Source organism: Tasmannia lanceolata, unplaced genomic scaffold (genome assembly GCF_043159265.1).
Source record: "Tasmannia lanceolata isolate RefF3 unplaced genomic scaffold, GAP_Taslan_0.1 ptg000015l, whole genome shotgun sequence".
NCBI lineage: Eukaryota > Viridiplantae > Streptophyta > Magnoliopsida > Canellales > Winteraceae > Tasmannia > Tasmannia lanceolata.
Genome location: NW_027518692.1, coordinates 29,254,968 through 29,281,154, shown reverse-complemented (window position 1 = coordinate 29,281,154; position 26,187 = coordinate 29,254,968). Strand labels below are relative to the sequence as shown.

Sequence of the window (26,187 nt, the reverse complement as noted above, 5' to 3'; positions counted from 1 at the left end):
TCCTCCGTTTACAGATTCAGGAATATTTGGTATGGTTGTCCACTGAGATTTTGGAAGTTAAGGACATGTTTTTTTTTACTGAGATTTGGATTTTAAGGTCATGTTTTTGTGTTTTATTTTACATGGTATCACATGATTGTTAATCTTTCACATGCTGTTTATATCTCATAAATTCCATGGTTTCTTGTGTCTATTTCTTACTCATTGTTTGTAGATGAACATCTCTTGTATTTTTATGTAGTAGTAACGTTTATTCTGAGTTAATATGTGTGTTCTGGCAATGGGGTTCAGGTTGGTAAGTAGAATATTAGTGGCCGTGTACCTTAATGCATTCACATGATGCGTGCAACTGGTTTGCATCTGGTTTTCAATGTATTGTTGACAAAGAAATCTTGTTTAATATATGTATATGGTACCCTTAATTTTGTTTTTCTGCAGTCCATTCTTTTGTGACAGGACTTGGCAATTGCTCTTCGCTCATTTATTTTTTCTTCTTGGCATCTGTCTCTTGAGTGCATTTATTGTTGTCTCCAAACTGGTGAATTAATTTTGTTTCCATTTACTTACCCTTTTTTACTGTCACGGGTTCGAGTCATGGAAACACTGTGTACATCTAGCCCTCCCCAGACCCCGCAATGGCGGGAGCCTCGTGCACTGGGCCACCCTTTACTGTACCCTTTTTTAGCTAATATAGCCATGTAAGATAATTTGCACTCTCTGCCAGTTTCTTGTTTGATCCGATGGAGTACTAGTTTTCTAAGTTCTCGTTGGGAACTGGAACCTAGTTTATATGTGATTTTTTAAATTGTTATTTTGGTATGTTTCTTGAGGCTGATCTTTTTTTTTTTTTTTGGCATGATTTCTTGAGGCTAATCTTTCTACATCTGATGTATGTAAACTGGAATCCTTGATTCTGAGATTCTGTTTCTGTATAAAAATTTTGTCAGAAAATTATCATTATGTTTATTGAGGTGGATCTCTCTTGTGTCATGCTGCGTTACAAGCAACAAATGTCATGATTTCCTGATAGCAACGTATTGATGCCCTATGCTAAGACATCTTATATTCTTTTAATGATGGAAATATCATTAAACAAGAATAAAGATAGGCAAGAGAAGTTTGGAGCTCCGTTTTGTGTAGATTTCAGATATCATGGGTCTTCCCTGCCGAGCTTGTTCATCTATTGGAATGTTGGCCAGAGGTTCCTTGGAAAAAGAAAGGGAAGATCCTTTGGAATGACTCCCTGCTAGCAACTCCATGGATTCTATGAAAAGAGCGAAACACGTGGGTTTTCAAATGATATTCCAAGAGTCTACCGTTCCTATTCAATAAGGTAATTGTCATTAATATATCTTGGGTGAGGACTCTTCCTTCTTTTAGGTTTGTGTCGGCTCATGACCTTTGGTATGGATGGAAGGTGTTCCGTTTTGATTCAGAACGGGTTCTAAAGATTGTTCAAGACTGGGTGCCCCCTGCGCTTGGGTTTCTAAAGCTTTTTGATGGATCTAGTTTGGGGAACTCTGGACCGTCTGAGATTGGGGGTGTTCTTAGGGATGAGCTTTTTGATGGAAATGAAGTTGAGGTGCGAGTGGTTCATCAAGGAGTTAAGTTCCTTGAAAACATCGATATGAATAAAGTGGCGATTGAAGGGGACTCTCTTAATGTGATTAGATGGCTCAGGGGTTCCAATTCGTATCCTTGGAGATTCCCCCCCTTTTGATGAGATTCAGGATAGGGTGGGTGGAGCTAGTTTATCCTTTCTTCATGCCGACGGTCTGCCAATGGGGTGGCCAATAGACTTGCTAGGGAAGGTATCCTGAGGTCGGAGGTGGAGTTGTTTGATTTCCTCCCCTCTTGATTGCTATTCTTTTCTTGCCCCATTTGGGTTTGTATTTTTATTGTTTATGCTCTTGATTCTCTTATTCCTTGTTTCGACCTCCTCGGTCTCTTCTCCTTGGAATTAAATCTCTTACTATTCAAAAGAAGAAGAAGAATAAAGATAGACCAAGGAGGTTTAAAACTACAACAGAGAAAGCACCACAAGACAGTAAAAGAAACGATCAAAACAAAGAGAATGATCACTTCACAAGGGGCAGATTATAATAAGTCATAAACACATCTTTATCAGCTCTGGACCGAAAAAAAATCAGCTCCAGACCGAGCAAGCTGATCAGCTTCACATTAGCTGAGTGCTAAAAATGCCTAAACTCAATCTCGTAACCTTCAATCTTATCAAGAATTTCCTCAATCATGTCTGCAAACCTTGAAGGATAAAGAAACTCATTTATGACACATCGAATCACAGTAAGGGAATCACCCTTGACAATGAGATAACATGTCTGATTTTGATCAACCAAACTGATTTAATTAAGAAGCACACGAACCCCCGTCTTGTTAGAGACCTTCTGTCTAATAGGACGCGAAAAGGGTAATCTAACCATACACTCGAGGTTCCTAAGAAGACTCCCAATACCTGTCGTGCCTGGATTACCAAAGCTTGACTCGTCGAAGTTCAGGTTCCAAAATCCACCGAGGTACGAGTCATAACTTGAGCCATGCCAAGCCCGAAAGCTTGGTCATCCAAGGTGCAAGCTTGCACCATGGACCATTCCGAAAAATCTCCATCTCGCGAGGGTGGCCAAAACCACCCCAGCTTGCTCATGGCTCATTGGTCCTCCTAGCCCACGAGGTGTACCCCAATATTAAGGCTTCTAGATGTTGGCATCAACATCGGTTTGTATGTGCAATGCGGCTTAGAACCCAACCCACCTACACTGTTTTTGCCCTCCCATGCTCAACCAAAGAAACTGGAGCATCCTTTTGGATAACTCACAGTCCAAACCCAAAGCTCCCTTAGGGTATCTACTAGCTGTATCATGCTTCCCCATTGTGCCTCATGCACATGCCAAGTTCCTGCATGACCGTTCTGCTAAGCACAACCTGTTGGGCCTAAGGGGATGAAGCAACCACTCATGCCCATCTGTGCGGTGACCAAGTGTCTCCACTAACCTTTCAACCAGCCAGCTAGGTCGCACATTGGGCCCATCCTTGGCTCCCATGTTCTGCTGACCCTCCAAAAAAGTCAGGTCGTAAAACGACTCAATAGGGAGTCAGAAGCAAGCAGAGTCAGAAGCTGGTCAAACTCTAATAAGCAGGCAATCCGCTGTAACTTCACTATAGGGTTTGACCGGCCCCCTAGGACTAGTAGAGCTGACCGGAATTTTCCCCTATCTAGAGCAGGCCAAAAGTCCGATCCTACATAGAAGGTTGGGTGTGGGTGCACTGGGCTAGTTGGAAGGGCATTGAAGACACTTGGCTAGAGGCCGGATGGACACAAGTGGTTGCTTCATCCTTTTAGGCTCAACAGGTTGTGGGCAGTAAAGTTGGTGACTAGAGGAAGCAGTGTTTCAAAATGCTGATGTGGGCCAAAATGTGGCCAAAGCAAATCCTATTCGACTCGGTGCTGTGTGATTGAGTATTCAGTTCAAATGAGTTTTGATTGTCTTTGTAGGGCAAAATGCAGACTCGAACAAAATGTGGCCAAGGTAAAAGAGAGTCAACTTGGGTGACTTGACGATGACATGGACGAGTTAACTATGGGCACCATGACACGCTCATGCGCCTATTACGGGAACCCAACCAGTTTTTCCACGACATTTCACCCAAGTGCCAATCTATTTGCTTGAACAGACAAACAATCAGTAATGTTCTTCGTGGGTACATGCTGACCACTTGAGTAAGGCCGTTCACCATACATCACACTTGCCTGGACACATTAGAGCTCTCACACTACTAGCCACCAAAGTTCCCAATCACGCGGATTGAATAGTCCTTTCGGTCTTCTCCCGCTATAGTACCTCAAATTAGCAAGCAACATATGAGTTCACCACACAGTCCCATTACAACATAACTAGATCACATGTTGAACTAAGCTCCCATGACGCACACACGAAGGTCCTCCAAGAACATCTTGCATGCTCAACTGATTTCCTTAACCACCACCCAAGTACATCAGCCACTACCCAGCTTTTCACCTTGAGGATGCATCTTTAGTACCTCAAGATAACAAAACACCTTCACCCCTCATGGTTCCATGACTTGGTGCTCTGGTATTCCTCTTCACCCCAAGAACACTACTCTAGTACCTGAAACTGGGTTTGCCTTCACTCTGAGTAAGCAATCCACATATTCGAAAGCTCTGTCAATATGATTTCCCTTAGCTTGCCACTTGACCAAGGGTAATGCAATTCAACATATAGTCCTCACCATGAGATCCTATGAGTAGCTCTCTGGCATTTGAACTCCACCATATCAATAGGCCTCTTGCATAGTTGCCGTCACTAAGGCAAGCTCGACCCTATTCTCTAACGAGTGAGCCTCGTTGATCATAAACTTTATCAATATGGCAGCACATTGCCTAGATTTCTTAGCACAATGCATGCCAACTCATCCAACATGCCTTCATCTGTGGTCTCTACTCTCCATTAATAGGCACGCTCTAGTGCCATCTCTCTTGGCCTTTTGCCATGTTAGGGTCATCCAACATGCCATCCTTGTTCCATGATTCCAAGCACTCATTGACGAACAGGTTACCGTTCTGATCTTATAAATGCTGTTGTTGAGACTAATCGGTTTGTAGTCCTTGGGAATAAGGGAGATAAAGGGTGCCTTTAAATAATGATTAGATTTGCCCCCTGATTGAATTCATCGAGCACCTTCATATTCCTCTATGTTTTTTTTTTTGAAATGGCAAATATTATAAAAGAATCAGAAGGGACACCCGAAAGGGAAATCCCGAAATTACAGAACACAAAAATAAAAAACTAATTACACAATGAATAGGACATCAAATAGGAAATTGATCTGACCAATTCATCGAGTTGCATACCACACCTCTTCTAGCTCTAGTCACATCATGGAAGTTGTTTCATGATTTAGTGATTTTCTTGTGAAAGTTATGCAGATGGATTCCTATATGGTCTTTTGTAAGTTTTGCTTTTTTAAGGTGTTTTTTATTTATGAAAAAAATTCCACTCTTCTCAACAATGTCTTTCTTTTTTACTTTTAAAATTCATTTTTATCATAGTCTTTGATTCAGATTATTGTATTTGGAAATCTTATGATTAGTTGCCTCATTGAGTCTGATGATTGTCTTGGGGAATATTATGATTAGTTTTTCTCCTTTCGTTTCTCTGCCTTACTATTTTTTTCCTCCATACGAGATTCCAGTCCCTTAAATCATACTGTTAACAAGTTTTTATTAATATGGGATTGGTATAGCGGCACTGTTTGGCTGGAATTGTATGCCTGGTTCTGTATTGGTGAGATTGTGGGAAGAGGGTTCAAAGTTACAGCCCCCCCCCCCCCCCCCTGTGATGATCCTTTTGTGGCTTTTCTACTTGTTCAAGCGTCCACGTTGATGAGGTGAATTTCAGGCACTGGCCTCATTATACATGTAAAATTTTGTTTCCTGCAAAGAAAATTTGAAGCTGATGAGTTAAAAGTGTACAAGAATCTTTAGTCTCAATAGTCTGCTGGTTTGCTGTTGGTTTATTTTCCTGTACTATGAAGTAGCTACCGATTTGAAAAGGGAATAATAGCTTCATCGCCCTGGGAAAACTTGCCCAGATGAGTTCATTGCCTTTGTGGACATATTTAAGCTATCACATAACACGAATGTGTATAGCTAATTAGCTATTCAGGGCATGTTTGGCAACCATGAAAAAAATATTTCATGGAATGTTAGTGGGGCCTGTGTGTGTGTGAGAGAGAGAGAGAGAGAGAGAGATAAAAACATTAGAATCTTAGATTTCCTCAAAATCGTATGTTGTGGACAAGAGAAGAAGGAGACCGTCCGTTTCACTTCTCCTTAGAATCTTGGATTTTAAGTAAGAAATCTAGGTTTTAGAAATCTCTCCTCCATCATAAGATTTCTAAAACTTGGAAATATTGGATGATTTCCTACTCTCTTGCTGATGGAAAGAAGGGCTAGAAATCATAGAACGAGCCTCCCACCTATGATTTTGAAGAAATCCAGGATTCTAAAATCTGTGTATCCAAACCGCCCCTTAGTTTATCTAGTAGTTGGACTTGGGGACAGGCAGGAGGGTGGAATAGGGCGAGAATTGAGAGGGCATGAGTGATGAGAAGAGGGTGAGAAGTCCTGAAATAGAAGTAAAAGAAAAAACTCTATTCAAAATATAGTTTTAATTTTCCTAGTTTTCAGCCACTTGATACCATCTCTTTACTTGAGATTTTATATTTTTCTTATTTGATTTTATTTCACTTATATATATATATATATATAGGACAATTTGACAAGGCCCTTTGACAAACAGAAAGCAATGAGCACTGCTAGGAAAACGGGATTAGGTTTTGGGGAAAAAAACAAAGGGGCTTCAACCATTTGAGCAGTGTCCACTAAAAGACAAATGGAGGAGCTCAAATCCTCCTAAAGCAATTTAAAAGGGTCAAATCAAAGGTTGTTTCAGTCCCCTTTTTATTTTCCAAACTGAATCACGTTTTCAAAGTGCTTTTGAAAAGCAATTAATATCGGAACTACCGTGTGTTAATACTTGCACAAACTCATCTTGTCTTTTGTTATTTAAACACCCGTCAAAAGTTACTACAAATCCTAAAAAAACCCTCTCAGAAGCCGATTCACAAGGGAAAGACAAGCTGAGCTTGTGCAGTTATTTAAGAGAGTAATATATTTGCCCCTTTTATCCATGGTACACCAACTTGTAGTGTAGAAAGGTAGCCATAAGAGGGCTGTCCTAAAGGGAAAAAGGGGGCGAATTTATAATTTTGTTATATTTTCGGGTTAAGGTCTCATTTCGCAACTCCCGCCTTTCGCCTCTTGTTTTTCCCTCTTCTTTTCCCTTCCCTAAATCCACCACCAGAGCAAGAAGAAGAAGAAGGGGCTTACAAAAGGGCTTAAAGGTTTTTTACCCATTTCCTCCTAATAAGTTCTCTTTATCTTTTCACTATTGTTTTTGCTTGTTATTCATATCTTGTTGTTTTGATTTGGGTCTGTATTTCTTCTTCTTTGGATTTGGGTCTCTCCATATTTTGCATCAAACACCCTTTTATTTCTTATAAAGAAAGTCCCAACAAAGAGAAACCCTTGGGAAAAAAATAAATAAATTAAAGAGAGCATCTCCATTTTTCCATTTCCTGAAAATGAAGAAAACCCCCAATAAGAAAAGGCCTCCTGAAATCTTGTACCCATAAGTTTATGTGTATGGGTTCTTTACAGAAATTACTGAAATTACAGAAATACATTTCTGTATATGGGTTCTTCAGAACCCTGCATTCATTTGTCCCTACCATCGAATTTCGTTACTTTCATTTGGTTTGTGTTTAAAAAAAAATACTACATAAGGTTTCTTTACAGATATTTTTGTTTAGTTTAGGGCTTCGAATTCATTCGTTGATTTCCATTCGTCTCGTAGATCCTCTACTCATAAAGAGAAAGATATGTTTTGGGTCTTGACCAGCGATTGGATTTTTCTAATTTTTTTTTCTGTATATTTATTGGAATTTCTCTTGTAACTTGTTGTGTAGTACCCATGAAATTGTTTATGTGAAATCCCCTTTGTCATTACCGGTACATTAACCACCACGTTCAATAATTAACAGATCAAAATAGGTTTTTTGTTAATTTCCCTTCTTTTCCTCTCCCTTTTTCTCTTCTCTTCTTCCCCTTTTCCTCTTCTCTTCTTCATTTTCTTTTTGTCATTAAATTTTTTAGGTAGAGTGAAATTTTGTTATGGGTTTTGCTTAAAAATCTTATAGTTCACTTCACATGAATTGTAGTGAGTTGGACTTTGAGCTGGTATTGTAAATAGTGACTTCGATAGTTGCCTATCTATTTAGTTATGAAGACTCTAGTTGCTCCCATACCAACTGTGTATAAGGCCTATTTTGATCTCTTAATTATTGAACTTGGTTAATGTACCTGTAATGACATTGGGGATGTCATAGTTTAGCGTAGAAAATAGTCATAAAATAGGCCTATTTTTCATGAAATGCATATCTATTGTGATAGGTACACTCCATTGATGTCTGTAATTACTTAAATTCGTTGAAAATTACTAAGACCACATCATATAATTTTTCGTTGGATATAATTTTATTTGAATAGATGATATAAACTTTATTGAATAGAAAGCAAGGCCTACAATAAAACAGCTACAAAACAAATTGGAGGAAAAATTGTTTTAGTAAAATGATTGCTTCTGTCGTGTTTTTGTTTGAGAATTGAACTTATCTATTGAAAGATTCTCCAAGGGTCGGTCCTCCTTTGTGCTCAAAACACAATTTCTGGAATAAAATTCTGCTTTCATTTCCAAAAGACTTTACATTTTATTTGTAATTACAAACCCACTTACCACTTTCTCTAAAACTCCTACCGAACCAATATAGATAACCCTCTAAGACTCATATCCATACCAATGACTAGAAAGCAAATTCTAGAAATTGCTAAAATCTAAACTAATTTATTCCACGCCAGGTGGGAGCCATATAAGCACGTAACATTCCACCTCCCTTGAAATCAACTTTTTCCTCAAGGTTGGAGATGAAGCGCTGGCTAGTTGGTGAAAAATGAGATCTTCTTGTACAAGACTTTCCGAAAGTCTTCTCCCTTATCATTTTCTTTTTCCCTTCTTGCTTCTTTTCTTCTTTTCTTCGTCTTACGATTAGTCTCCATTTTGTATATCGTTAGCAAGGGTTGAGGCAGCTCCATTTCCAAACTGATCTGACCGGGCTGTTCATCAAAGCTCTTTTGTCGTGCTTTTGTGGAACGAGTGAGATTTTGACGCACGGATGGTCATGGAAGAGGATCTTCTTGATGACGTTGGACACGTTGAGATGGATTTTCTGGCGACTACTTTGTCGAAATTTATAACGTTGCTGTCTTTTGTGGCCTTTTCTCCTTTTCTTCTTTGAGCTTGGGAAGATATGAATTCATTGAACCTGAAACACCAGTCTCAGATGGGCCATAAGCTCTACCTCCACCATTACGGTTTTGGTTGTTGGAGCTTTCTTCCTGGCCGCGCTTACGTGTAGCCGCCATCTCATCAAACCGAGCGTTCATAACAGAAAACATCTCCTTCATCTCCTTGATCATTCTCTCTTTTTTTTTTATCATTCTCTCTTGTCCTATAGCAAGAGAACGCACCTCATCTTCCAACCGTCCGATCCTTGGATCACCCATGCGTTGCTTTGATACCACTTGTTACGAACCCGATTCGATTAGTAATAGAATTGATCTATTCAAGCAATAAAACAAGAAGCAACAGTTAAAGCATTTCAAGCAAAGATTTTAACACAAAAAAACCAAGTTCTAATTACAAGAAGCAGTTGAATATAACAAAACATTGATAAAACTAAAAGAGAACTCAATATCATCAGACACTGATAAAATCATACACAACAGACCTAAAAAATACCATATACTCACCTTCTTACAACAGATATGACTAGAACAAAAAATAAATCAAACTAAAACCAAACCAAAGAAAAAAGTTATCTATACGGGACGGCGGGACCATCTGATTCAGTCTAAAACCTACTTCTACAAAAAATCCTCAACAAGCTAAGAGAAGTCAAGCTCCAAACAACCTGATATCTCAATATTCACCTTTTGGAAAACAGAGAGAAAGGAAGAACAGATATTCAACAACCAAAACGACCCATTCAAAACACATGAAAACAAAAAAAAAAGTCTTCAATAATCACAAAAAATCCACCAAAATGAATACAAGTACTAAACATTAGAAGAACTCAAAATCGAACCCAAACAAAACAGAATCATCTCAAAACTGGCAACAAATTACCTTCAAACATAACCAAAATCTCCACATAATAACATTCTAGCAACCGAAATCAACCAAAAATGAAAAGAAAAGAAAAAGAAACAACTCACAACCAGATGGAACCAAAAAAATAGAAAATAAAAAATCAAACAAAAAAGAAAATCTCCAAATGGTTTCATTCCGGAAGAAGAAACCAACAAATAAGGAAAATCGGAAACAAATCAAAGTGGGACTAAGACTAGAACAAAAGTGAAAATAAAATCAAAATTGTACGACGAAAAATCTTAGTAGAATTGCCATTGAGTAACAGAAAATTGAATCAAAAAGGAAAAAATTACAAGCAAATCGAGATCGAATCAAGAAGGAAAAAGTTACAAGAGAATTGAGCTCAGAAAAGAAAGGAGTACAAAAGCCTAAAGGTTCTCTCTAATTGTACTGGTTTTTCCAAGAATACTGATTTTAGCAATTTCTAGGATTTGCTTTCTAGTTGTTGGTATAGATAGGAGTCTTAGAGGGTTATCTAGAATGGTTTGGTAGGAGTTTTAGAGAAAGTGGTAAGTAGGTTTTCTAATTATAAATAACATGTAACAGTCTTTTGGAAATGAATGCAGAATTTTATACCAGAAATTGTGTTTTGAGCACTAAGGAGGACAGACCCTTCGAAGTGGGTCAAGAGGCCGATTTTCCCTCTATAGCATCATAGAAAGAAAGATGATTGGGTTTTAGAATCATATTTAGCATTGTTTGGGTTTTAGACTCAGAGAATGAAAGATAAATTCTTTAGCATGCAATGATTACTTGTGTCTCATTTTTATATTCATGTTTGGTATTCATTTGCTGCTTTTGTTTTCTCTTAATACATCTTTGAGAGAGTACATGTTTACAAAACATGCTGTAATCTTGCTTGGCGTATGTTTAGTACACAGAAAACCATTGTTGGTTGTTATTATGGCTCGTCACCCTACGAAAAGGGCAAAGTTGATGCGGATCAAGGAAAAGAAGGAAAAGGAGGAAAAGAGGAAAAAGTTGATTCTAACAGCTGTAGGTTTAGCAGTGACTGCTGCAGCAGGTTTAGCAGTATTCTTCCTAGAACACTACAGAAAATACCTTGCGAGAAATACAAAGGGTACAGCTGCATTTATCGATGTTACGAAAAAAATTACGGATAGTATGAATCACGTCGCAACTGCGATCAACAAGTTTTCGATGGGCATTGACCTTGTTGAACTTATGGCGGCGGTTAAAGGAGTTGATGGTTATGAGCCAGAGGTACTGCTGAGAGCCTTGGAGTACCTCAGCCGTAAACGTAGAGATGCTCGTTTGTTTCTGGTATATGACGAAGAGGAGAGGAGGTCGTACATTAGGCGGAATATGACTCGTTTTATGTAGTTTATTTGACAAAAAGTTGATGACTTCGATGAAAACTTTTGTAGTTTTAGTAATATATGACTGCTATGGATCTTTTGATATGTCAGTTGTGTGGACTTGTAGTGAGAAGTGAGAGAAGGTGAAGAGAACTTCCCAAGAATGCCATTTCAAAGGAGTTTTTATCTGTTGTGATAGCTATGATCTCTTGTTATTCATTGCTACCTTTCTTTCTTCCAATCTCCATGAAATCTGAATAAAATGTGGTGGCTGATCAGAGGGGTTTTATATCTTAATTTGTCTCATTTTTCTATTTGCTACAAGACCATCGTCTCTTTATAGGTTTTCATCTTACGTCTAGTTTCCTTCACTAGTCCATTTGCTTTGTTATGTTTTAACAAAGGCTCCCACTTCTTAATCTATGACTAATAAAACCCATGATTAATCTACTGTAAAATGCTGATGGAAATTTAAATCATAGCTATAGGAATGGATGGGAGAATATTCATCAGAGTGAAAAGTCATGAAGAGCTGTTAAGTTCCTATGAAAAGACAAATACACCATGTTATACATTAACATGGTTTTGATTGGCCTAGGAACAAAAGAGAAGGTTGGATGGAGATCTGCTGGTCCACATGGGTAGCTTGTGCAGCTAAGTAGCTAACAAGTTTTTCAACACTTATTAGGACTTTTAAGGACATACCCAAAAACGGGTTTCTATGGTTTTGCCAAAACGACTAATCGGAAAGAGGGGTTTTCTATAAAAGAAATTGATAATCACAATGCTAGTGATATAAATATAATTACTTCAACACCTAAATACATACATTGGGCTGACCATCGCTTGTGGATTTTTGCTATCTGGGAGGTTTGAACTCGAGATCTTTGGCTCTGTTACCATGTTAACTTACCAACTTCTCCAAAAACTTGCACGTGCATGGGAGTGTTAAAGCAAGTATAAAAGATAAATAATACCTTTCTCCAACAGCTTAAGCTTTTGGAGAAGTTGGAAAGTTAACTGGTGGAAATAAAAATCTGCATAAATTTTCTATCATTTCCTAGAGGAATGTTAAAAAGAAGCCACCCCTGTAAAAACTCAGCTGCTTGGGCTTCCCACTGGATCTGCATCACCCAACTGCATTTATACCGATATTTTTACAAGGGCAGCCTTCAATTTAGCATTCCATATTTATTTTATACATGTACATACACATAAGATTTTAGGATCCCTACTTAGGATGGAGAAAGAAAGGGAAGAATAGGAAATGAAAATAGAATTTCAGATGAATATGTGGTATCATTAAAATAAAAAAAGATGAATAAGTGCGTGGCTCGGATCATGAACGCCCATGTGTCTAGAGAAGGAGCGCTATCTAAGGGAGAAAGACGAAGAAATGAGTGATCTTTGTCGACTCTATTGCCTGTAATAGGTAACAAGTATTAAACCCTCTCTCTACCACGCAGGAAGATTTTAAGGAAGTGATACGTTCGCCCCTTTTTTTTCTTGGAACAGCCTCCTGTGGTGTATTTATGACTATTATTGCTTGCCCTGTTGGGATCGGGGTAAAACTCACCCTTAAAAGCTAGCCTTTAAGGAGAGGGTGCCCAAGTCCTTATAAGCCACTTTTCCAATGTTGGATCTGTCCATTTGCATGGAACCCCAACATTCCCAAGTAAAAAAATGGGTGAATATATCATTTCCCAGATTTTATTCTTTAGAGTAGTAAGATTGAGACCTTGACAATTAGAGCGTCTTTCCCCGCAGGGATCCTTTTAAATGTCCCCAAAAAGGCAAATTAAAAAACCGGAATCATTGTTTGTAAAGCATGAGAGATTTGAAATAGCACCTTCTTGATCTGCTAGGGATTTCCCCAATATTAAAAAACATCTTATCCCGAGAGGTGTCAACGGATCCACTGCAGATCGGATCTACCCATGTCTTTGTCACAATCCTTTCAAATCCTATATGGTTGGATCAGATTCGGAGTGTTCTTCGGATTCTACTTCTCACTCTTCGGATCTACTACTTGTACTTCAGTCATGGTCCATTTCAAATCGGACCGCAATTAAAATTCTCGCAAGATGACAGACGCGGACTTAAAGTCAATGGCTAGTAAAAATTGGAATCTTTCAAAAAAATAGATGACTTATTTTTACTAAATTTATTAGAGAATAAAATCAAATCGTAGATTGATTGTGGTGGATTTTAGATTGGTTGGGTTAGATTAGACAAGTAAATTAGATTAGGATAGTGTCTTTCCATAATTACCTTATTCTCTTGCTATGTTTATCATTTGAGTGTTTTATAAAAACACTCATTGTGCTTAATGTAAATCATCCAAGATATTCAAGAATAATAGAAATTCTCTAAAATTCTTCATGGTATCAAAGCCAACGACCTTGGCTTGACCTCTCCACAAGTGTTTCCGTTCTCAGATCGGCCGTCCGTCTGGACCAACATTGATCCCCTTAGCCTAGATCTTGTTCCTCTTTTTTTTTTTTTCCTCGTCTTGCCTTCATCCAACGTATCCCTCTTTCCCTATTCTCTGCCATTTTATTTTTGCTTCCTCCACTCACGTTGAAACAACAAGAAGATCAAAAGTTGAAGAAGGTTTATCTTTTGATGGTGCCCAACTCTTCTTATGAAAAAAAAGGGTGTATCCCCAACGTGATATTTGCACACCCCTTCCTCTTGTTCAAAGTGAAATCACCCCCAATATTTGATATCCGCCTCATCATTTTCCTTCCATCGGAACAATTGTCAATGTCATTTTTGTTCTACAATTGCTATTTGCTATCAAAAGCCGCTAGTTGTCGCTTCTCTTTTTTTTCTCTTCATTTTCATTCTCTTTATCTTTCAACTTCTATTTCAATCTTGGATTTTCTATTCCAGTTGATGTGCCTTTCTTCGAGGTGCGTGCCTGGAATAGTCACTCTACTCAATTAAGGGGCCTCAATTCCTTGAGGTTCGTGCCTGAGAGAGTCAATTTCCATGAGTATCGATACTTGCTGACCTATGATGTCTCGCCCATCGAGGCCCATTGTCGCCCATCGAGGCATCCTTTTGCCTATCGAGGCATTAGTCCATTGTGACCCATTTCCAGAAGGTTCGGTATTCAAAACCGGCCTAAAGACTTGCCCATTCCGGCTCGAGTCCAATTCAGTTCTTTGAGGCTCTGTGCGTCTCATCTTTCATGCGACACATTCTTCAATAATAGGCGGCGATTCATCTTCAACAATATCAACAACAGGCGGACATCAATCATAACAATGTGCATAAAAAAAAATTACATTTCTTTTTGGGGATATCTATTGTAATCAAACGTATATCGATTTCCAATCCATATACGTTTGAGGGGGCATATTAGAGAATAAAATCAAATCGTAGATTGATTGTGGTGGATTTTAGATTGGTTGGGTTAGATTAGGCAAGTGAATTAGATTAGGATAGTGTCTTTCCATAATTACCTTATTCTCTTGCTATGTTTATCATTTGAGTGTTCTATAAAAACACTCATTGTGCTTAATGTAAATCATCCAAGATATTCAAGAATAATAGAAATTCTCTAAAATTCTTCAAAATTACCCTTGAAATAATACTTATGTTATGCAAATTAGAGGTAATTTAACTAAAATAATATAATAAAATTGTATTTAGGATGTCCCACTGGCTTTTTTAGGTGTCCGAATCAGATGGATAATTTTTCGGATCCTATGATCAGGACCCGAAATATGTACATGGACCCTAGACTCCCTGTAGCGTGTCTAGAGACTGTCCATTTAAGATCTTTTGTATGTGCCCACCTTAGGATGAATTATTTAGGTAAATGATATGTTTGCCCCCCTTTAGATGGTTTGGACACATCTAACTTAGGTCTTTGGATGCTTCGGTGAGAAGAGGCGACTCATGCCAAATTGATGGAGTTAAAAGAAGTAGGAGCAGACAAAAAACAACTTGAGTAGAAACTGTAAGAAAAGACTAGATAACTAGGAACATAACAAACATCATGACCTTGGATAGGATAGAATGGAAGAAAATGGTCAACGTAGAAGAACCCAACTAGAGCCAGGATTGAGCCGGGTAGATTCCTTTCACCTTCATCATGAATTTTTTCTGACCCCAACTAGTATGGGACAAAGGCTTTGTTGAGTTGAGTTCAGTTAAGATATGTTTGCCCCCCTTTCTTCCTCGGGCCACCCCCTTTTCGTGTAAAACAAGTAGTCCTAAATACACTAGATGGTTAGGATCATCCTATAGACATGATTTGTTGAAAGGCCTTTTAACTTAGGGTCCACAAAAATGACCGGTTTGGATCATCCACTAACGTGGCTTCGCACTTCAATTTTTTTTTCCCTACATGGGAAGGACACAAAATGTTGAAAAGAAGAAAATCTCAAAAGGGTGGAGGGTATTTTCGTCATTTTGTCAAACACATTCCACTCTCAGTACTCGGTCAGACTGTCAGACACCACGATGTTCACTCTTTGAATAAACGTGAAAAGCGTGGAGGGTAGTTTCGTCATTTCGCAGTAAACTTGGTCAGACACGACCTTTTCTTCTCGTAACACGTATACAACACGCCGCCTTTTAATAGAAAAGAGAGGGAAAAAATTAATAATGCCACGCTTTGACTCCGATCCTCATTTTCTTCTTCAAAACCCTAGAAAACCCTTCTCTGCAAATTCTTCTCCGAATTCTCACAATCCCACTACGATTATTCTTAGGTACTCACCCTCACTTATTTACTTTTCTTAGCTCTCTGTTTCGTATTCTTACCCCCTAGGGATTTGATTTTCTCGTTTCTTTTCTACGAGAGGAATTAAAATTAGATCTGATTTGGGGTAGGATATCTTCATCAATGTTTTTCAGATGAATGTTAGCTTTTATTCGCATGATTCAGATCTGAATTTGCTTCTTTCTTTATTACAATTGCGCGACCTTGCCCAATGCAAACAGGTCCTTAGGGTGATGAATTTTCGTTTCTATGGACTCTTTATAGTTACAATTCCTTCCTTTGATATTCAAAGTACAGGAATTTTCTTATTATTTTCTTTAATTTTTATTAGTTGTCCTTTTTTTTTTTGGTAATAAACAAATCTTTAATATACCCAGCAACAAAGTGGGATCATAACATTAGATGACAATACACGCATGGTGGAATTTTATGATTCTGCCTTGGAGGAATCAGTAAAATGGTCACTTCAGAGAATCAGTAAAATGGTCACTTCAGACTTGAAAGATTGGTTAACTTGTTCCTCTGTTCTTTCTAAGTTTTTTTTTTTTTTTTTGGTTAAGGCCCTGTTTGGACTGCAGGAATTTTTTGGAAAGGAAAATATTTCTAAAATTTCATACTTTTTTTCACACTAAAAATAAAAAGATAATTTGAACCCATCCTATGCAATTTTTATTTAGAGGGGCCTTCAATTTATTATGTTATCCCTCTAAATTGTGGACAGAAATAATTTTCCCAAGAAAAGATTTTCTGTCAAAAATGATTTTCTTGCAATCCAAACAGGCCGGTGCTCAAAAGTTGTGAGATGCAGGGTGTGCTAGCAAAGCCTATTTCTATGCCATTTTCTTCTGAAATATATCATTGCGATCGCTGCACATTTATCTTTCGTTTCTCTTATATGGTTGAAACCAGCAACTTGAGTAATGCATTTGGTTAAATTCACAATGTTTGTCGTGCTGCAGGTAAAGGTTTTAATATTTGAGGCTGACACTATGGTTGCAGTGGCTTCTGGATTTCCTCATGTGAAGCTTTCTGGTTTTCATCTTCCTGACACTAATCACAATTCAGCCACGTAAGTTTTGCTCACAAAGATATTAACCATAAACCATATGAGCATTTGTTTTTTTTTAAATGCTCAAGCTCACTGTGTTACTTCATCTGCTTGTCCTTGATTCCGTTCATGTAGTTGCTATGGATAACATACTTTTTATGGCCCCTGTGATATTGATAATTATCATTGTTAAATGTTCTTTTTTTAATCTGAAATCTTTTCCTTAGTTGTTCTGGAAATCATACCTGATGTGTTTATCAATGTGCTGATTGAGGATTCTCCATCCGAACTTCTATTTCTTCAAAACCAAGGTTTGATGGACCGTCTTTGTTGCAGGCCATGCCTTCAAGCCAATTCTTTCATTGGTCCTAGGGCATCCATAAGCTGTTGTTCTTCTGAAGAATCGCGAAATCTAGATATATCAGTCAAACGGAACCTTTCATTATGTGAGTCATCTGATAAAAATGGAATTTTGGGGAGATCATATATTTCTGAGCCTGTTCATAAGAGAAAGCTTGTAGGGCAATCATTTTGCTCTGCTGGAGCATACCCACTTGGTGAGAATGGTTTAGGGGTTGCTTCACATTGTGCACATGAGAAGATTGGGGTTCTGCTACTTAACCTTGGAGGACCGGAGACACTTCATGATGTTCAACCTTTCTTATTCAATTTATTCGCAGATCCAGTATGTTGTTCAATCCTCATAATCAGAAGTCCATTTAATTGTACTTTTGTTTCGATTTCAGCACTTTAAAATTTTAATTGTTGTCCAAGATTTATTGGTGGGCAAAAGCATTCGTCATAGACTTCATCACCCCAAACCTTTAGTTGTCCTATTTGTCTAATGAACTCGGAATTATGAAATCTAAGCATTGGTGGCATACAACAATCTTATGGTTCTAATATTTGCAACAGGATATAATAAGACTTCCCAGACTTTTCGGGTTTCTTCAACAGCCATTGGCCCAACTAATTTCAGTTCTCAGAGCTCCAAAAAGTAAAGAGGCGTATGCTTCTATTGGGGGTGGCTCGCCATTAAGGAGGATAACAGATGAGCAGGTGAGCAGTAGAGGAAACTTTTATCATGATTTTTTACAGCTTATCCGTTTGGGTATGCAGACATGAATTAAACAGATTCTGATATTTTGTCTCAGGGACATGCACTGAAAATGGTCCTCGAAGCAAAGGAAATGCCTGTAAATGTGTATGTTGGGATGCGATATTGGCATCCTTTTACCGAGGAAGCCATTCATCAGGTAACTAAATTTCGTTGGACGAGTTTCATGCTTTCTTTGTCAACATTTTGTCCTAGTTTATTTATCCTTGGATATTCTCTACAGAAGAACTTCCAAGCTTCCAATTGGACTTTCTTCTTTCGAATGATCTCTTGCCTGAATGAAAATGCCTTCTCCCAAATAATTATTAGATGTGTTTTCTTTCATCGAACAATACCGGGTTTCATTCAGAGCCTGTATAACTTCATTTGTGTTCATTTGCATATTTCTCTTCATCGAGTATTCATATTCTAATTTCTCTTCCGTGACTTTAAAAAAAAAAACAAAGGATTGACTGCATTTTGTGTAACATGGGTACTTATTGGGCCCCTCAACCCCCTCCTAGTGTACTATCCATTTTGGACATGCTAAGCATATTGGCATTGCTGGCAAATTCCTAGAACTATCACAAGGGTATGTTTAACAATAATGGAGATAATTGAGGATTTCCTTTCGTAAGAAACACCCAACTTTTGGAGAGTTCTGTTTATTTTTTGGTGCACTTAGAATATAAGGGGCTTGCAATTTGATGTACAGACTTCTAAAAGGCTGCCATCTATAGAATGTTTCCCAAGGTCTTTCTAAACGTACAGCAAGATGAATTTTGCAGATTTTGCAGTTTCAAGCCTGAAAATGTGTATTAAAGTTCAGTGATGATATTAGTGATGAAAATGGAGTTTAGTTTTTAATTTCCTTTTAGAAGTCCTTATATCTTTGGGATAGAGTTATTAAGTTTGGATTAGATTAGAAAAACTTTCTTTTTGAAGGTGGATTCAATTGGAGTTTTAGGGGGTTTGAGCTGTTGATTTCTACGTCTAATTTCTGTGTTACGGGTTGAGATTTAGTTAGAATTTGGAAACAAGTTTGATTTTGATTCTAATTCATATGTGATGGAACTCTACATATACTTGATATAAGGGGATTAGTTTTAGGGTGATCATTAAATGATTTTATTTTTTATTTATTTTTATTTTTTAAAAGATTTTGCTATTTGTATTTGAAGATCTATGTCATTCTCGAATGCTTTTTTGCCTTGAAATGGTTGACTTGCTGAAATTACTCAATGGCTTGGACGGCTTATCCACATTAGGATGAGCATGACTTCAAAAAGGTTATCACTTATCATTGATCATCATGTGTATCAATCTAGTCAGAAACTGACCCGGGGAATTGACGGGGAAAACTGGACTTAAAAGAGTCAATTGAGTAAAGATGAACTAGGGTTCAGAAGTCTCCAAAGAATTGCTGCTTAGGTTGCCTAGCATTTCCTGCATGCTAATGGTATTTGGGAACACATGTCAGCAGGCCTCATGCGGTTATAATTACTGACAATAGTTGCATGGTGCAAGTTAATAGTATCTTCTTAATCTTAATGAAGCTGTTTCTATTTCCAGATCAAAGAAAAGGAATGTTACATATATCCAAAATCTTGAAGTGGCATTGTTTTGTCTATACATTGATACTGTGGATAACCTAGCCTGAATTGTTTTTTTTTTTTTGAATGGTAGCCTGAATTGTCATTTTATTAATCTCTGAGGTATTTGCATGTTCAATGACAGATTAAAAAGGATAAAGTTACAAAGCTTGTTGTGCTACCCCTTTATCCTCAGTTTTCTATCTCCACAAGTGGGTCAAGCATCCGTCTTCTTCAGAACATCTTCAGGTTAACACTTCTTAAACTTCATCTTTCTGAGTTAATATATTCTAGTTCATCATGATCAACTTTACTGAATTTCAGCCATTTCTCAGGGAAGATTCATATTTAGCAAGACTACCAGTTTCTATTATACAGTCATGGTATCAACGTGAGGGTTATATTAAGTCGATGGCTGACTTGATTGAGAAAGAATTGAAGAGTTTCTCTAAGCCTGAAGAGGTAGGTCATCATGGTGCATGTAGTTGGCATGTAATAATGATTAGTGACGATCTTTAGCTTTGTGAGAAAAGTATGAGCTTTTGGAGGTGATAAATAAAAGAACACCTTTGATCCTTCCTAGAATGCATAGTTGGTTGCAATCTCTGAAAATGAACATGCTTTATTGGCTTGCAGAAGATTTCTGAGCACTCAAAAAAAAAAAAAAAACTCATGCATTCCTTGCCGCAGTAGTGGCCTGTTTCCAACCATAGTCACAACTCACACATATCTTAGAAATTGCAATAGTTTGAATAATTCTGAGATTTTAAAAAATATCATGATATTTCCATTTTTATCACTTACTGGGAAAAATATGATACTTTATCTTTTTTATATTCTCCTTAAATTATACATTTTCATATAGTTTTAAATATTCCATTTTTCATTTGTTTCCCGATATAAACCCAAAAGTAGCTAAAAAATTTAAAATCTCCCGAGATATACACTTCCCAAGAAATTCCTGAGGCAAATATATGTGACTATGGTTCTAACAAAATTTAAGTAGTAACAGCTTAAGATGATCAAGCATACCTGCATCATTTAATTGCTTGCAGTTGTGCCATTTATTTCTAATCGATGAATGTTATCAAAGGACATCTTGTTAAAAGATCATTCAAGTGCACCAGATATTCTAACACTTACCAAAGCAATTAAAAATAGCTTCCCTTAATTTGTCTCAACAAAAATATGTTATGCATTTTACATTTTTGAAAAACAAGATCTTTTTATTTTTTATTTTTGAATGAGGGAGCTTTTATTAATATAGAGAAGGGAGAAACAAGCGACCGAGGGGTCAATACAAATAAGCAGAATTTTTTTAAATTCTGCATAGACAGTGTGGAGAATCAGGAGTATTTTTAGAATAGATCTAAGAAGTCAGTGCTATAGTAACTGAACAGTTAATGATATTACCATTGTTCTGGTCATTCCTTTTAGTGATGTGCTGTTTTAATGTGCAAATGGGTTGCTCACCTTCATTGTACAATGTTAGGCTGTGATATTCTTCAGCGCTCATGGAGTGCCACTTACCTATGTTGAAGATGCTGGAGATCCTTACAGAGATCAGATGGAGGAGTGTATCACTTTAATCATGGAAGAGTTGAAATCTAGAGGAGTTGATAATGAACACACTCTTGCCTACCAGGTATTCAGTTTATAATTTTAGCTGTTAATTTCTACTTTCCATTTTTCTTCTGACGTTCAAATTTTCAACTTCGCTACTTATTAAACATCTGGCTTCTAATAACGGTGCTTATATTTCCACACCGATATTTTATGCAAGGACCCCTATCCATCCTTAATGACCCAAAGGATGTCGATCTTTCAGTTATTTTGTTTCCGCCCATTCGGTTTTTAAGTTAAGAAAATGGTTGGATCCAAAATGAAGAAGTGAGGAAAGCACCACTGTTCATTTATGTCAGTTAAGAAAATGGTTGGATCCAAAATGAAGAAGTGAGGAAAGCACCACTGTTCATTTCTGTCAGTCAAATACTCTTACGCCAACCTCCAATATGGTAGTGGTGGTGGTTCCACTGCAAAAACTTAAACCTCTCTCTCTCTCTCTCTCTCTCTCTCTCTCTCTCTCTCTCTTTCTCTCTCTCTCTCTCTCTCTGTATATGTGTGTGTCCGCGCGCTTAAACGAGGAAGGAGAAATTGAGAGAATGATATGCCTCCCAAATCAAAACCGTTTCCAATCAAACCTTTGACGCACTCTGATGGGGACCATCCTTGGGCCCATATTCTAATTTTTATGTGTCTTTTAGGTGTTTTTAAGTCCTTTAAGTGATAGGAGGGGTATCATGGTCTTTCCCCATCAAAATCACTTGTGTTCTTTGAGTTATGAGTGTTTTAAACTGGCCCCATATATGTATATGTATTACGAAAATTTCGTCACTGCTGCTAGTGTCCAGTACTAGACATTGATGTCAGGGTGGGGGTAAAGGAAGATGCAATCAAGAAAACATGGAAAGATTTGCTAGTATTTTGGTCATTTTGCATGATATGTGGTGTTCACATAAAAACATTGGGGCATCCAAATCAGCCCCCACATTTTATTGGAGGAGGAATCGGTTTAATAACATCTTTGTAACCCTTGCTCCATTGAATTTCCTTTTTCTAGAGCCGGGTTGGACCTGTACAGTGGTTGAAGCCCTATACGGACGAAGTGATTGTTGAGCTTGGCCAGAAAGGTGTGAAGAGTCTCTTAGCTGTTCCAGTAAGGTGTGTTTCTATATCTGATCCTCTTCAAAGGCAACATCTTTACATTTTCTATTATTAAAAAAAAAGAAAACAATTTCTTTTTGATATTATGGGGCAGAACATTCTGACCTCCAAAATTTGGTTTTTCAAAATTAAGCCCATGCTATTCTTTTGCAAAAGAAGGCTTCTCAGTCATGAATATTTGTTTGGTTAAGTAGATATCTATTGATTTTGGAAAAGAATTAAGTTCTAATCATTTTCAGGAATTTTCTTGAATAGCTTCGATTCTAATTCGAATCTTTTCTTCTTATTCTCTGGCATTTGATTCTAAAGGCACGCTTATGTATCGACAAATGAAAGTGCTTCAGGATTTTTGAGTGAACATTGAACAACACGATTTTTTTTAGTGGAATGTTGAACAACACGATTGCATCCATAAAATTAGGAAAAGACATCTTTGATTAAATGGAATACGCTAGGGGCCCTGTTTGGATTGCAAATTTCTGAAAAAAGTTTGGGAAGGAAAATTGTTTCCAGAATTTCTTGCTTTCCTATTGTTTGATTACACGTGAAAAGAAATAAACTGAACCAGTGTGGTTCATGTTTATTTAGAAAACCTTCAATTTATGATAATATCCATATAAATAAGTCATAACCATGCTATTCAAAAAAAAAAAAAAGAAGTCATAACCATATAATTTTCCTCTACATTGCACAAAGGAAAAAAAATTTCTTCCAGAAATATTTTTGGGCTTGCAGGAATTTTCTGGAGAAGTTTGGAAAAGAAAAACTTTTCCCTGCTTTTCCATTGTTTGATTACACTTGGTGAAAAAAAACTTGAACCATCACGGTTCAATTTATTCCTCTAAATATAAGCCGTAAGCCCATAACTATACTATTTCCCTCCACGGAGAAAAATTCTGGCACAAATATTTTTCCTGTAATCCAACAGGGTCGAGTGTCCAAGTCCAGAATAGTCTCAAACTCTTGATGAAAGTTTTGACAAACCCAGCCATACATTTCCTGGTACTAAAATGATGGGGACTATTTTTAAAATTTTTCATTCTTGTTAAAAGGTTTGGAACCTAAATATTTCCTGGTACTGAAGTGTGGGGGACTACTCTTGTAAATGTACATCATCATAACATATGAAACTATCAACATAACATAAGGAAAAAGAGACTCTATTTCTCCCTATGGAACTGAGTGATCCATGGCTTGACCGGGGCTCTGTCTATTCCATCTGGCTTTAAATCCATGGTTGAGCTCTCCTTCAGATATTTTAGTTAACTTTCATTTATAGGGAATTAACACGGGCAATTGAACTTGGCTTAATTTCTTTAGTTGATATCATCATGTGTCAGAACTTTCATTCGATTGGGTAGGAGGGGCTCCTCATTGATCAGTTATCAGGTGGTAACACACACAACTGATAAACTGTTTGATCAAGATTTGATCCATGTTACACGGATTCTTACGAATGGGTGAACTACCCGTGTCGGGCACGTGTTGGATTCCATTGCTTCAGTATTCATCGCAATACTTCTAAATCTCTTTTATCTGTTTTGTTCTTAATATTACTACCACAACTTTACAATTAACGTATTTCTTAGTCTAAAACATCCTAACAGTAAGTTTTTTTATAAGAAAATAAAACATTATATGTACTCAACCCATTAAATTTTTTTAATATATTCCTTGTTATAACCATATTACATAAAAAATTCAAAATTGATAATTTATTAAAATATTTTGTCGAATCTACGAATCTTTCTTTTTGAGGTTTGTTGAATTCGACAATCAATAGCTGTGTTAGATTCCAGCACGTGTACCCATATTGATGCAACATAGGATTTAAGTTTGTAGTGTTGCACAATACCAAAATCCAGTGCCGACCTTTATCACTTCTCTTTATTCATTTCTGGTGTACCTTGTATTGCATCTATATTTGGACAAGATTGCATATTTTACTTTTGACTTGGAAGATTTCTGACACTGCCCTGTTTCGAACTCTAGCTTCGTGAGCGAGCATATAGAGACCCTGGAAGAGATTGATATGGAGTACAAAGAGTTGGCTCTCGAATCTGGCATTGAGAACTGGGGTAGGGTGCCGGCTCTGGGTTGCACTTCTTCCTTCATCTCAGATTTAGCAGACGCTGTGATCGAAGCTCTACCTTCTGCAACAGCTATGTCAACAGCGACAGACATGTCTGGAGAAGCCGACGCCGATCCAGTGAGATATTTGATCAATTTGTTTTTTGGTTCAATTCTAGCATTTGTTTTGCTGTTATCCCCAGGACTGGTCTCAGCATTCAAGAATTACCTACACTAGGAATTCTTAGGCAACCCACACCTCAAATTGTTTCTTTCGTAGTAAAAGTTACTGAGTTGGAAAATCACAAGGGAAGAGGGTGAATGTCATCCTTGAGTGAGGAAAATTTACCATTGTAATGAGGACAACTGTTTTAGCTGTCATTTTTTCCTATGAATGAGTATGCATAAAAGTCCCTATAATTTCTATCTGTAAAACATATTTTGCCTGAATTTATAGCATAACATAATGGTCCTTGGCATATCCACTGTAATTTCTCTGTAAAACAGCCGTTTAGCTACTAGGCTACGACCCCTTGGATAAAAGTAAAAATAAGAGAGAAAGAAACAATGTAGGCCTATTCGAGATGGCCAAATCTCCTAAAACAGTCATTGCTTTTCCATTCATACGTTAAAAAGAAAGAGATTACTTACTTATAGAATTAGCATTTCTACTATTTAGGAAACAATCCAAACTTCTCAAATCCTAAAGGATACTTAGGAAACAAGATAATAATAAAAGGGAACTAATATTAAGGGGAATATCCTAGCTATAACAAGAAATAAGGAAATCTACTACTAAGGAAATCAAGAAGATCTTCCAGCTAATCTTGGGTACGTAACATTCCCTTCCTCTTAAGAGTCCTTGTCCTCAAGGACTAAGATCCTTCTACTTTTATTATTTCTTCTTCCTCGTTTTCAAATCCAAATCTTTCTAATATCGCCAACTGTCCTCGACATTGATGGAGTGAGCTATACTTCTCATTGCAATTATAGCATAACCCTTTCTTGCGCCGCTCGATCATTTCGGTAGGTGTTAATTTTTTTGCTGGTAATGGTCCTTCCTTCATGAGGGCAACCGCCGCAGAAGTAGACGTCGATCATTTTGGTAGTTTGGGGGGGGGGGGGGGGGGGGGGGGGGGACTAGCTAGAGATAATTCCTCATGTAACAAGGCTAGTTGGGATGCATGCTGGAGAGTAATCGGTTGAAACATTTTAACGCCGGCCCGAATATCTTCATGAAGCCCGAAATAAAACATTCGATTAAGAATGATTCGGGTAATCGTACGGTTCGGTTGACCAAACGCTCAAAATCCGACTAATATTCCCGAAAAGATACCGTTTGTTCTAATTTTGATAGTGCTCCTCCTGGATCGTTGCTTCCCCATAGAATTCGAGTTAATCGGCAATGGAGTGCCACTGTAATTTTGAAAATGCGCATATAGGCAGCCCAAACCGAGCACATAAAGCATGCTTGAATTGTGACCATGCCATTACACCGATGGTCTTCTCTATCCAACAAAACCATGGTATTGCATCCCCAGGAAGGTGGATCGATGCCAAATCTACCATACGCTCATCGGGTATTTTATTGAACATTTGAAATTGTTCAGCACTAAAAACCCACCCGGCTGGATCGGATCCGTCAAATCTAGGAAATTCTAGACGGAGGGTACGGAGATGTGTCTGCACATCTTTAAGATTTCCTTGATTTAGTTGCAGTGCTACAGGGGCATC

General features: G+C 37.6%; 1 protein-coding gene and 1 long non-coding RNA gene across 2 annotated transcripts; both read left to right on the top strand.

Moving 5' to 3' along the window:
• Positions 1-6,724: 6,724 nt before the first annotated feature.
• Positions 6,725-11,482, top strand: LOC143846069 (uncharacterized). The gene is made up of 2 exons (XR_013234638.1): positions 6,725-6,942; positions 10,741-11,482. It is a non-coding gene; the product is annotated as an uncharacterized LOC143846069 (long non-coding RNA).
• Positions 11,483-15,780: 4,298 nt separating this feature from the next.
• On the top strand, positions 15,781-24,934 carry LOC143846159 (ferrochelatase-1, chloroplastic-like). Its single transcript, XM_077354576.1, has 10 exons — positions 15,781-15,912; positions 16,883-16,992; positions 17,308-17,656; positions 17,887-18,030; positions 18,126-18,227; positions 19,805-19,908; positions 19,995-20,121; positions 21,152-21,304; positions 22,280-22,380; positions 24,376-24,934. Exons 2-10 carry the CDS (start codon positions 16,913-16,915, stop codon positions 24,689-24,691), a joined length of 1,476 nt encoding a protein of 491 aa, XP_077210691.1. The 5' UTR covers positions 15,781-15,912; positions 16,883-16,912; the 3' UTR covers positions 24,692-24,934.
• Positions 24,935-26,187: the final 1,253 nt, after the last annotated feature.